We start from the raw sequence: 12,940 nt of genomic DNA, 5'->3' as shown, positions 1-12,940 counted from the left end.
GTCTTTCATTTTTTTATTAGGATTCTTTGGCCTATTTTATGTGTTGGTATGAATGTTGATTAAATTCTTGAGTTGATTTATAATTTATTTAATGCATTTACTAGTTACTTTATCATTTATAAACACATTTCTGTAACACACTGTTGTAGCTCGGCTTTTCTGCGTTTTGTGTCATTGTTTTATCAGCACATCTGTACTGCAGAAAACAAGTTCTTTTGCAAAAACAACTATTTTCTGTGAAAATGGGGTTTGATAAATGCACCTTAATTGTAATTAAGTGGCACGTTTTGAGGGAGACGACACATGCAGCCTTGACTCACTCACCGCGTTCATGTTTCATGTCATGCGTTTAGTCATTAATAACTGGGAATTTAATATTCAGTGCATAATGTTAAACATTTATTTATGAAAATTTGTTCCTTCTCGTTAGAAGGCATGTGGGTCATTTTAAACTTCCCTCACAGCTTTTCTGTTATTTTTCTTCAGTAGATTCTCCGTGCGTCAGGTGCATGATGCATTTATGCTGCTTGGTCACAGTGAATAATCCAAGTGTGAATAATCTTCAATTGAATTATATTAAGAAAAGTATCAAGGTTTGATTTTGATAGTTGTTTTTTTTTGGTTGTTTTTTGAGTAGCTCTAAAAATAGGAAATAACTTGTTTGTTTGTTTTCTGTAGGATTCATGATTGTTCTTTTCCCAGTCCAGTTTGCACCACACAGGTCACTTTAGCAGCTTGTATTAAAAAAAAAAAAATAAAAAATACGCTGCTCACAACCCAAAATACACAGCGTATTCAATCCACTTCCTGCAGCCGGGTCAGTTCAGGGTCAGTATTGCATTCTCAGGACAATCGAATCACGCAAGAGTTGTATTGGAAGGCAACCTTCAATCAGAGCATCTTGAAGATGTTGCTTTGGTTCTGGACAATTTTTAAATTCAGGATGGTTCTGTTTGACCGGTGCACTTCACTCGCTCTGCTCTTATTGCTTTTGCTTCCTAATCAGAGAAATGGTGTATATACTATTATGTATATGTAAGGGAATCTAAATAAATTCCCCTGTAGATTTTGTACTTTAGAGTAGAAATAAAAAAAAGCTTAGTACCACTTATTCATTTTGGACCTTGGCGATATTCGGTTTTCACTAATAGTTTCCTCTATTCCTCTGCTTCTGTTACCTGTTGATGCAAACAGGGTTGTATCTGATGTTTGTGTGTGATCCAGGTACTATCAGTGAAAAGCACACGATCATTATGTAAAATATTTAGAATATATTTTGATTTATTCCAGAATTTGACTGGATCGGCCCTGATACTGATACTCAGTATTGATTAGTGCATTGTAGCAGTAATGCTTAAACGGTGAGAACTATTCTAGTGCTTGTCAGTTGTATTAGCACGTTTCAGCCCCCAGAAGAGGCTTCTTTGCATTTTCAAACAAAGTTGTCACTCTCTTAAAATTTTCAGTCTTCATACAAAAGCCTTGGGCGTTCATTCATCAGCACAGGGTTCGTTCACCAGAGAACAGAGACTTATGTAATTAGATTCCTCAGATAAGAGTTAAATTCTCAATCACAGTAATTAGAAGCCAGGAATATGATTCCATGCTGGGAGATTGAAGGTCACCCTTTTTATCCAAGTGCACTGCATGAGCTGGGAGCAGAAGGGAGCTGTTGGGGAAAGACCGGTGGTTTCTCCCGCTATGCTGCCGGGCTGGGGGACACTCACACAGTGAGCTGAGCGAGAGAGAGAGAGAGAGAGAGAGAGAGAGGAGCTTTCATTCACTCAGCCCACTCTTGTCGGACCATGAAAACTACAGTGATTTGATTGTAATTAATTAATTAAGTCTGGTTCTTGCACGCTACAGCCTCCTGGACCAATGAGTGGCAGGCTGTGTGTGGGTGTGTGAGAAGGAGTCATGACAACATGCTCACTCTCACTTTGTCTCCCTCTTGCAGCTCTCCGTTATAGCACTTGGTCAGGAAAAGCCTTAAGACAATTGACTGATTTTGCATTGAGCTCAAGCAGGGTTTGTAAAATCTGAATCGATCACAGGTTGAATGAAGCCACTCGAACGCGGCACGGTTTTCAGAGTAACATCGTACGAGACTGTTGTGTGTGTCATCCTCTGAATCTCTCCCTCTGTGCACACAGGATGGAGCGGATGTCTGAGGAGGCGTTGAGGTTGAACTTGCTGAAGCGCGGCCTGGAAACAGCTGATGAGAGGGAAGAAGCGCTGGCCAAGCGACTGAAAATGGAGGGTCACGAGGCCATGGAGCGGCTGAAGATGCTGGCATTCCTCAAGCGCAAGGACCTCGCCGCTCTGGAAGGAGCCACTGTGGTGGAGGGGAAAGGACCCGGGGCCAGCCAGCTGATGGTAGCCTCAGCAGTGTATGAGGAGAAGCTGAACGGGAGCTTGAGGAGCACAGGTCACGGAGGACCCAGTAAGAATGGCAAAGAGAACATGATGGACGAACCTGTGGACATGAGTGCCAAGAGGAGGTGAGAAAACGTGCAGGACGGGGTTCAGGTCAGGGCAATTAACCACCTTATTGTGTGCTTGATGTAGGGTAATTAAACCTTTCTCCAAACTGGTTATCATATGATGTGAAATATTTGTCTTATTGTTATTCGTTTTGATTTGATAGCTAGGAATTAAAGTCTAAATAATATTTAATTAATAATAAGTAACTCCCATATTGAGGGAAATTCCCAGTGGATCCTTCCAATGATGACATGATGTGGAGTAAAAGTAAGGGAATTGCTCATTATTGTTCATTAGAGGTTCATTTAGATGTTTTTTTGTATTGAGAAAAATGTAAATAATAATAGTACAGTTCGGCTATTAAGATATTCAGTCTAGTCTTAGCTTTTAATGCACTTTTCTGGCCCTGAGCTTACGAAGCTTGAAAGCTGCAAACAGGAAACAAACCAGATCATTTGATTTATAAAGGAAAAATCTAACAATCTAATGTAATCCAAGAAAAAATTAAAAATTCTCATTTAACCTTGTCATGAATAGAGTTTTGTCTGAAGCAATTAGTTGAAAGTCAATGAGATAAACTTGCATATTTGCTGATGGGTTGCTGGAAAAGGTCTGCGATTGGTTATCTGCCAACAATGTCATTTAAATTACCCTTTTCTATACAAAGCAGGTTGTTCTTGGCCATGCTTATTTACAAAATGTCCCAGAATCCTTAGCAAAACAATGAAGTCTTGTGAGATTGCAAGAAGATCTACAGAAAGACAGTTTGAAATTCTGCCAGATCAGATATCAGCAGGAAAGGTTTCATTTATTTATTTAATTTTTCTGAGGCCTTTTATTTAATGTCACTTTATTTTCTTAAATGCAGGACATCTATTTATTGCTACAAGTGCTACATGCTTTTCAGTTGAGCTAGTTGAGTTGGATTTCCTGTATTTTCATCATTCAGTGTGTGTGTGACACTTCTTGTCCTTAGAGAATAAAAAGCAGCTGGAATTCAGGACAGGAAGACCTCACCTCACCTTTTTAGTTTAGGTCCCTGTTGTCTATAGTGAATATTTTTAGTCCTGGACAATAACCCTCATGTAAAATTTGATCCAGAGCAGAATCTCCCTGTTTGTTTGTCACCTGTCCTGCTTTATATCCTGTGCACATGCACACACATACACCAGTTCAACCAACAGACTGACACTTACAGTGAAGACAACAGAAAGCAGTATTTAAGAAATAAATCAAATTCCCTGCAATATGACCATACAAGATTTTACTAAACATGTTCACATCACAAAACGTCCCCCAATCATTCCCCCCCCTCCCCGTCTGCTCTTTCTCCTTCAGCGGTGTGGAGCGAGAGAGGTGTACTCCATCTCCAGATGTGATTATCTTGTCAGATAATGAAGCGTCAAGCCCGAGGAGCACTCCACACCCAGAGGAGCGCCGCCATCACCCCAACCTAGACATGTTCAAGGTACTGTGTCTGTCAAACAAATGATCTCACACTGTTGTTTCTACTCACTGACTGTAACGCACTCAGCTCTCTGTGCTGCATGCACTGCTCCAGCATCTCGCTTACTGACTGTAACACACTCAGCTCTCTGTTCTGCATGCACTGCTCCAGCATCTCCCTTACTGACTGTAAAACACTCAGCTCTCTGTGCTGCATGCACTGCTCCAGCATCTCACTCACTGTAACATACTCAGCTCTCTGTGCTGCATGCACTGCTCCAGCATCTCACTCACTGTAACATACTCAGCTCTCTGTGCTGCATGCACTGCTCCAGCATCTCGCTTACTGACTGTAACGCACTCAGCTCTCTGTGCTGCATGCACTGCTCCAGCATCTCACTCACTGTAACACACTCAGCTCTCTGTGCTGCATGCACTGCTCCAGCATCTCCCTTACTGACTAACACACTCAGCTCTCTGTGCTGCATGCACTGCTCCAGCATCTCCTTTACTGACTGTAACGCACTCAGCTCTCTGTGCTGCATGCACTGCTCCAGCATCTCCTTTACTGACTGTAACACACTCAGCTCTCTGTGCTGCATGCACTGCTCCAGCATCTCGCTTACTGACTGTAACGCACTCAGCTCTCTGTTCTGCATGTACTGCTCCAGCATCTCCCTTACTGACTGTAAAACACTCAGCTCTCTGTGCTGCATGCACTGCTCCAGCATCTCACTCACTGTAAAACACTCAGCTCTCTGTGCTGCATGCACTGTAGTCTCCTGTGTTAGGGTTAGGACCATATGAGTGACTCTGTAGATCAGAGTCAAATCATCTCTTGCTCATGCCACTGACTGAACTCTGTTTCCTGTTACTCATCATCATTGCATTATACTTTGAAATATTGATATTGCACCAGGCAAAAACATTTGTGTTCCATTTTGTGAGCATGATAAACAGTGAGCTTTCAGCTTTTCTTGTCCTCTCTGGGTCTGGTATGCTATGGTGTGATCCAGAACTGGTTAACTGTGTTCTGTTACGAAGTTTCCGAGTTTGCTTTAATGTATCACAAGCCATCCTGCCATTTTAGTAGTCAGCAGTTTAAAGTGATGCGATTTTTGTCCATATTGTGCAGCCGTATTTCTTATACCATACTTCTGGGTTAATAGCGAGTGCTTGTTATGGAGTGGGATCTTTTTCAACACCTAAATGAGGTACCTTTTTACTGTCAGTTCGGTGCTGCTGCTGCCTCAAAGTTTTTAAAGCTCTCTCAAAGATGAGCTGCTTGGTTAGCTTTAGGAGCGAGTGAGCAAGTGAGTGTGTGTATGAGTTAGGGAGCGAGTGGTGCCCTACAATTGACTGGCATCTCATCTGGCCACAATCCTCACCACCACGACCCTCTCGAGAATAACCTGTTTCCTTAGCAGATGTTGAGTTTTTTGTTTATTTTGAGTAATTAGCTTTAATAAGTGTGTGCTTCATTCACTTTATGGCTACATTTAAATATTCAGAGCTGCATAGTACTGCACTTAAATAGTAAATCAAAATGCTATGTCATCTGTGCTCCCTGACTTGTTTTATTAGCCACAGCAAGACTCCTTATCACGGTCTCCAACCAAACCTCCCTTCTAACTATTATGTCAAATACTACACCATCTGTGCTCACATTTGGTTGGAAATATACCTAATCAGTGTGGATTGGCTACAGGCCTCTCTGTTCTTGTCTCCAGTGGGCAATTTGCTTAGTGCTCTTGGCCAGCAGCTGCTATAAATCGGCAATATTTGGACGTGGCCTTAGAGCTGCTGCAGAGAGGATTGTTGGCTATATTTGTACATATAGAACTATGTCTTGTGACAGGCCCGGTGTGCAGATGCATCCCATTCATCCCTGTAAGGATCACTGTCTGCATATCTCTGACTGTTTTGTTGCATGTGTGTGTATGCGTGTGATGCTCTACAGGGGAAGACGGGTGAGGAGAGGCAGCAGATGATCAAAGCTCTGCGTGAGGAGCTGAGGCTGGAGGAGGCCAGGCTCGTGCTGCTGAAGAAGCTGAGACAGAGCCAGATGCAGAAAGAGAACGTCGTACAGAAGGTCAGCACTCCCACTCCCTCCCATTAGCTCCACTTAGCAGCACCGCTAACACCAGCTGGACACCTGGCTCACACAGACTAGATTTTCACAGTAAAATGCCAAGACGCACATATGACCTGAACCTTTCTGCATGTGATCGGTCTTACCTGAGTTTACACTAAGCGCCTCATACAGCCACCAGTGTTACTAGGAAAAGCTGCTTAACCTTTCCATTGCAGGAGCACTGTGATTAGCTCATTCTTGTTGGCTTGAGTATAGAACCGCTTGTGTATGTGTCATTGTATCTTTCCAAAGGGGTGAAAAGATCATGATTAGTTAATGCAGTGCTTGCTGAACATTTTACTTTAAAATTATCTACACCCTTCATAAAGTAGTAGTATTTTTTACTGGCTTATTATGTCCTAAAGCATAGTTGGATATTGACCTGAAAGGTGTATGTGCCCTCTGTTTTCTATCAGGTCATGTGACCACCTGATCACGATGCTTTCCTATAATAAAACAGCTTTTTTTAATTTTTCTTTTTTTATAATTGTGTTCAGATAGAAAAACAGCCCTGGACCTTCCAATAATGTCTAATAAGGTTAAAAAAACACTTAAAAAGGGATCGTGTCTTGATGGAGAACATCTTAAACTGTGCTGTATTCTAAGCTTTGTGCATTTTACATTTACATTCATGGCATTTGTCAGATTTTTGTGCATGTGTACTGGTCTTTTCAGTTCAGGCTTCAGGTGTTCAGTAGATTTCAAATTCAGAGAACTCCTGAGTTTTCTATATTTATGCCTGCAGATTTCCTCTTGTTTCCCCAGTCGCTCTAGAAGGATTGGCTTTGTATAAGTTGCCATGAGTTGTGAATACGTGTGTGTTCATGGAACTGTGAGAACTTGGATCAAATCAAGAATGTATTCCCATTTGACATCCAGTGTTTCCTGGGATTGTCTTCGGATCCATTGCAGCATGAACTGGCTCAAGAAGATAAATGAATATTTATACCCAAAGCATACAGGAGATCTTTGACACACAATGTTGCGTTGAGGAAACTGTTCATATCGAGAAGTTCTCTTAAAAACCAAAGACATTCAACTGTAATCGTTAGATTTATTTTAAATCTAGATGCTTTGTTATAAAGCCTGTTATAAAGCCGCGTCGCAGCACTGTGATATGTTTGCTTCAGGGCCACAGCAGTCACGTGTTTCAGCTTTTAATTCTCTACATGGCTCTGTGATGCTTATAAGACAAAAGACATGCTTAATTACACTGAAGATCGAAGTTCACGTGTTTGTGAACATGTAAACCTGGTTGTGCTGTTAAAGTGTGTGTTTGTACATCACTCTCCAGGTTCCAGTCGTTCAGAATCCCCCCTCCTCGGTTCAGCCCTCCACCATTCACAGTTCACAGGGGATGACCAAACTGCCTGTGCGGCCTGGCATGCATACGTCTGAGCCCCAGAACCTCCGCACAGCACAGGTGTGTCTGTGTGTGTGTTTTTCTATATGTGTGCCTCTGGTGTGCCTCTGGTGTGTCTATGTGTCCCTGGTGTGTCTCTGGTGTGTCTTTACATGTCCCTCTATGTGCATGTGTCTGTGTGTCTATATGTATGTCTGTGTGTCTATATGTGTGTCTTTTGTTTCTATATGTGTATGTCTCTGTCTGTCTACATGTCTTTCTACGTGGCCCATGTGCGTGTGTCTGAGTGTCTGTGTGTGTCTGCATATGTGTGCATCATGTCAATATTGCCATTTCATCTTGTACTATGCTGTAATTGTCTCTCCTTGCATTTGCCATTTTATTTCTGCTGGAAATGTTCTTTGCCAACTGATCTTTCCGAATAGCCAGATTTTTATCATTAAGAGAGACACAGCCTGATTTTTTTCTGTTGTGTGTAGTGGTAGTATATCTTACCAGATATTGCACAGCTGGTTAATGTCCCTTTATTAAAAGTGACACAGCATTAAGGGGATATCAGGCAACTGCTGATCTCTAGTGGCCATCTGTTGTACTGCACTGCCTTTATTTATTTGTATGTTTGTTCCAGGGCCACACGGTGATCAGGTCTGCAGCCAGTGCCTCTCTGCCCCCCATGATGATGTCTCAGCGGGTGATCGCTCCTAACCCAGCTCAGCTGCAGGGACAGAGACTGCCCTCTAAGCCGGGCATGGGCCGACCCTCCGCAGGGAGCTTGAGCAATGCAATCAACTACCAGCAGGTACGAGCAGCCTTCAACAAGGACGCCAGCTTTCGATCACAGGCAATTCCACTCTATATGCTGAACAAGAAACAGCACCACAACTGTTTATATACAGTCTGAAGAACTACAGTGATCTGTATTAACTGGTTACTGCACTGCAGAGGTTGTGAGCATTATGTAAAAGTGACAGATTTGCCAAATATCTGAGACATCAGCATGTAGAAAAGCACAGCATCACTTGGAACAAGAAGAAGATTAATACTTCAAGTTGTATTGTTTTTTTTTTTTTTTTGTGTTGTTGAACAAATGAGACTTTAACATTTCCTCTTTCAATTCAGCTGCACACACTAAAGAGGTCTTTGCCTGTCTCTGCAGGCGGTGTGTCAGTGTTAGCATATACACTCTCAAGCATGTCTAAATCCTTGCACTTTTTCCTGTTGTGCCACACTGCATATATAAAGCCAGCTGTAGTAATCACATCTTAACTAGGTGCAGCTTTTTAAAATGCTGAGCAAGAAGTTTGATCATGATTTGTTTGACAGATCAGTAGAGCAAGCTCCATCCACTAGTTGTGTGTCCAGAGAAAAGTGCCTGATTTAGAGCAGATGCTAAAATGTTTGCTGGCATTCAGTTCAAAAAGTAACAACAAAAAAGTGTCTTTCTTTGTCACTGCGTTGGCTCCACATATTTGCTCTTTAAAGCTAATTTTTAGGTGAAGAACCAGACGTTAAACACCATAAACGTCTCACAACAAAATATGCTTTATACAACTTTGTGTTCAAAATTTACTAGCAATTTATTCCTTTTTCTTTTTTTTTTTTTGAGAGTAAAGAGCACAGTAATTATAATTGACTCCAGTTCCTTTAGTGAAAGTGCATCTTATCCTGCATACACACTATCAAGTGATGTCTCACTGGTGTTTTTTTGTTAAACTGCACATGGGAAGTAATTGTAGGTGAGCAGGGAACTGAATAAATGGCAGAGCTAAGACACCATAGGATTGGTCCAAGAGATCGTTCTAGGAATGAATAATGGAATTTACATTTTACATTCTTGCTCTGTCTCTTTAGGATTAGGAGAAAGTGCTGTCCAAGTTTGTGTCTGTATTTAATCCATCACATGTCACATGACTGTACTGTACTTCAGCATGACCCAGCGTTGATTCTCTCTGATTTACTGAACTCTCACACAGAGCCATCATTGTTTTACCGAGCTCATGAATAATGCTTTCTCTGTGCACTGCAGGCTACTAGCCAACAGGTGGCGGCCTCACAGCGCTCCGGCTCCTCGGCAGCCCTCTATATGAACCTGGCCCACATGCAGGCGGCCGGGGCAGCAGGAGTGCCAGGTGTGCCAGGTGTTGGGGTGGGTGTGAGCGGTGTGAGTGCAGTTAGCCCCTCTGCGCTTCCCGGCAGCTCTAGTGTGGGCTCGATGAGCGATCAGGCCAGCAGCCAGGCAGCTGCCAAGCTGGCCTTACGCAAGCAGCTGGAGAAAACGCTGCTGGAGATCCCTCCACCCAAACCCCCTGCACCCCTGCTCCACTTCCTGCCTTCTGCCGCCAACAGCGAGTTCATCTACATGGTGGGACTGGAGGAGGTGGTTCAGAGTGTCCTCGACAGCCAGGGTGAGCCTCATAACCACACAATATATAGAGAATCTGTGTGACTGGGAATTCTGGGCTAGGGTCTTAATTCTGAATTGAAAATGATTTATACCAGTGTTTTGGCATATAGGTGGATTTTACATTTTTTTAAGTATGTACAAATATGAAGATAAATGGATAAAAAAAGTTTTCATATTTGGATTTAGTAAATATGCCCGAATTCAAGACATACACCAGTGTTTTCAGTTATATCTCTATTCAATGCATGTGTCTGATTTGGCTGACAAGAAATTGTACACAAAAAAACTGTTTACTCTTTTATTAAGGTGGTCTAAGGGCAATTTAAGTTAATATATGGTGCTATTTTTGTGCTATCCTGGAAAACACTTCACATGGTCAAATTTAGATAATTTCTCCTAGATGTAGATGTTAAAATTACAGACTTTACTGAACTGAGTTTCTCTTTTGCATGTGTCCCAAAGTGTCCACAGCAGTGTAAAGGGACAAACATTGCATGCGTTTATTCCAGTTGAGTTTGTATGAAAAGTTTTACTCAGCCCCTACGTCTGTGTATATATAACTTGATCTGAAAAACATCTGGAAAACCATAACTGACAAATTTACAGAATTCACTTTATCAGCATCATCCACATCTGTCTGAGGTAAAAGTCACTCAAATCAACTGGGAAATAATCACAGAGTAATTCCTTTAATTCTGCCGACTGAATGTCTTGTTTAAAGCCTCGGCTGCATCGTCTGTACACCATGTATACCTGTATACTGTGTTGATTATGCATCATGGACATTTATACAGCCGGTATTCAATCACAAACTTAGACTTGTGTCCATTGCATGTTGACACACAGCTGTTCAGCAACTTTGACATGGTGAGGAATCACACTGACCTCCGAATCAGACTCTTTCCTCAACATGATCTTTGTTGGAGGACGAAAACATGAGAACATTTTATGTCGTTTTGTTCAAAAATATATTTGCTTTCTGCAAAGTGAGAGAAATGTCAGAGAGAATTAGGTTTAAAATATGAGGTGGTCAGAACAGAGTGAGAAATGATGTCATGTGAATTGGAACTGTGTTTATTCCATATTTAAAAAGCAGAACTATGTTGTGAAAGTGAAGGATTCTTGAATGGATTAGTTGGCTGTTTTTTATACTGCCTTTAATACCTCTTTTATAAATGTGTTTGGGCTGCTAGGGTCATTCAGTCCTTCCAAGATAACTCGCTGAGATTCTGAGGAGATTACCACAGGTTTGGTTCATCACAACAGACATTAAGCCAAAGCCTCTTCAGTTCACGGTTGTCAAAAATGAGTACAGCTCTCATGGAAAGTTATTTATATACGTGTCTTTACTGGTAGTTTAAAAGACTCGTCTGCCTGCAATTTTGTTAATTCAAGTAGTTTTCTGGGGAGAAAAAAGTACAAACTGCAAAGTGAATTAAAATCTTTGGAGAAAAAAAAAATACAGCTACATCAAGATTTTTGGCCATAACAATGCTACTGATCTTTTATCAATAGAGGGAAATATGTCTACAGTGAGTGATGCTCATAGCTTAGACATGAGTAGTAAAATACACCGTAATTGGCCATTAGTAAAGTGGTGTGAAATGAAACAGGAGTGTCCATGTTGCTGTTGCAGGTAAAATAAGGGGTTCTCTATCGCGCACGGATCCGTTCTTCTGCGCCCAGTGCAGGACCGACTTCACCCCCCACTGGAAGCAGGAGAAAAGCGGGCGCATTCTGTGTGAGCAGTGCATGACCTCCAACCAGAAGAAGGCTCTAAAGGCTGAACACACCAACCGTCTGAAAAACGCCTTTGTCAAGGCCCTGCAACAGGAGCAGGTTCGCTTCCAGACCAAATCCATAATAACACACACTATGCACAGCACTAGCTAAATTTCCAAATTCTCTTGTGGTGTTGTGTGTGCTAGGAAATCGAGCAGAGGCTTCAGCAGCAGGCGGCTCTCTCCCCGAGCGCGGCTCAGACTGTCCCCAGCGTCAGCAAGGCCGAGAGCATGATCCGGCACCATGCGCTTCGACAGGTAAACCCGGAAAACCATAGCATGTGTGTTACTGCAAAAATGGTTAGTTAGATAAGTTTCCTAATGACACGTAAACAGAGCTCAAACTCAGACACATTTCTGGAGTTGTTAAACACTTCATTGATGAAAAAATATCCATTTAACAATGTAGTCTTTATAAATTCACACTGATGAGCTAGACAATCGCAGTCACAGTTAAAGCTGTGTAGCTTTCAGACACAGGGAAAGACTTCAGCATGTTCAAACCTCAAAAGACATATACATGTTTTTATTTCTGTTAACTTTAGGAAAGAGGCTGGTGAGAGAAAGACTGATTAGAGCTGTTATACACAGACATTCCACAACATTAAACATACATAATATATATATATAAATTCAAACTGTTAAAAAATAGGACATGTACTTTTAATAAATGAACAAATTGTAGTTGTTGCCACAGTATAACAGGAGAAGCACCTGGATGTGCTGTTATTGGAAAAAGAAGCAACTTTTGGGCGGTTTTCTGCATGACAAAACCCTGTTATTTATTGATTTGTATATCCGCTCACCTCATCATGTCTGCTTCCTTCCTTATTGTCTGTTTCTATCAGCTACAGTTATGTGTATATTTTTAAATAGAAAGGATAAAGATGGTGGGCTTAAAGGGCTTTCATGGTATCTTTATTTTTCAGGCTGTTCAATCACTCTTCATTGCTTTTTCTCATTTTTCTTAATTTCACCAAGCAAAATAAAATTCTAAATTCAGCCATTTCATTCTTGTGTGCAAAACCAATGTTCACACAAAAACTGGCTATTCAGCAGCATAAACTGCTTAAGCAACTAATAGTCGAGTCTGTTTTGTGTGTGTTAGGCTCCTCAGCCACAGGCAGCTCTGCAGCGGGGTTTATCCAGCTCGGCACGTGGCGTGCTATCTAACTTTGCCCAGGCTTCACAGCTCTCAGTGGCCAGTGGACTGTTGGGTATGACCAGCAAGCGCTGTGGAGGAGGCAGTGCCAGCAGCAGTCAGTCACACGAGAGCCGCAGACAGATTTACAACATCCCCGGTGAGGACATGGAACACACACACACAC

General features: G+C 41.9%; 1 protein-coding gene across 1 annotated transcript in view; it reads left to right on the top strand.

The window, feature by feature from the left end:
- Positions 1–12,940, top strand: part of gatad2b (GATA zinc finger domain containing 2B) — a 38,756-nt gene that overhangs the window by 20,616 nt on the left and 5,200 nt on the right. Inside the window, exons 2-10 of the mRNA XM_060897027.1 lie at positions 2,154–2,501; positions 3,823–3,952; positions 5,891–6,022; positions 7,359–7,487; positions 8,056–8,226; positions 9,454–9,832; positions 11,468–11,670; positions 11,760–11,870; positions 12,721–12,913. Of these exons, the coding sequence (XP_060753010.1) occupies positions 2,155–2,501; positions 3,823–3,952; positions 5,891–6,022; positions 7,359–7,487; positions 8,056–8,226; positions 9,454–9,832; positions 11,468–11,670; positions 11,760–11,870; positions 12,721–12,913 (1,795 nt within the window). The 5' untranslated portion in view covers position 2,154. The remainder of the gene's footprint in view (positions 1–2,153; positions 2,502–3,822; positions 3,953–5,890; positions 6,023–7,358; positions 7,488–8,055; positions 8,227–9,453; positions 9,833–11,467; positions 11,671–11,759; positions 11,871–12,720; positions 12,914–12,940) is intronic.

The sequence above is a fragment of the Tachysurus vachellii genome, chromosome 21 (assembly GCF_030014155.1).
Source record: "Tachysurus vachellii isolate PV-2020 chromosome 21, HZAU_Pvac_v1, whole genome shotgun sequence".
Lineage (NCBI taxonomy): Eukaryota > Metazoa > Chordata > Actinopteri > Siluriformes > Bagridae > Tachysurus > Tachysurus vachellii.
The sequence above is the reverse complement of the archived record's forward strand: the minus strand, read 5'-3'. Positions and strand labels throughout refer to the sequence as shown.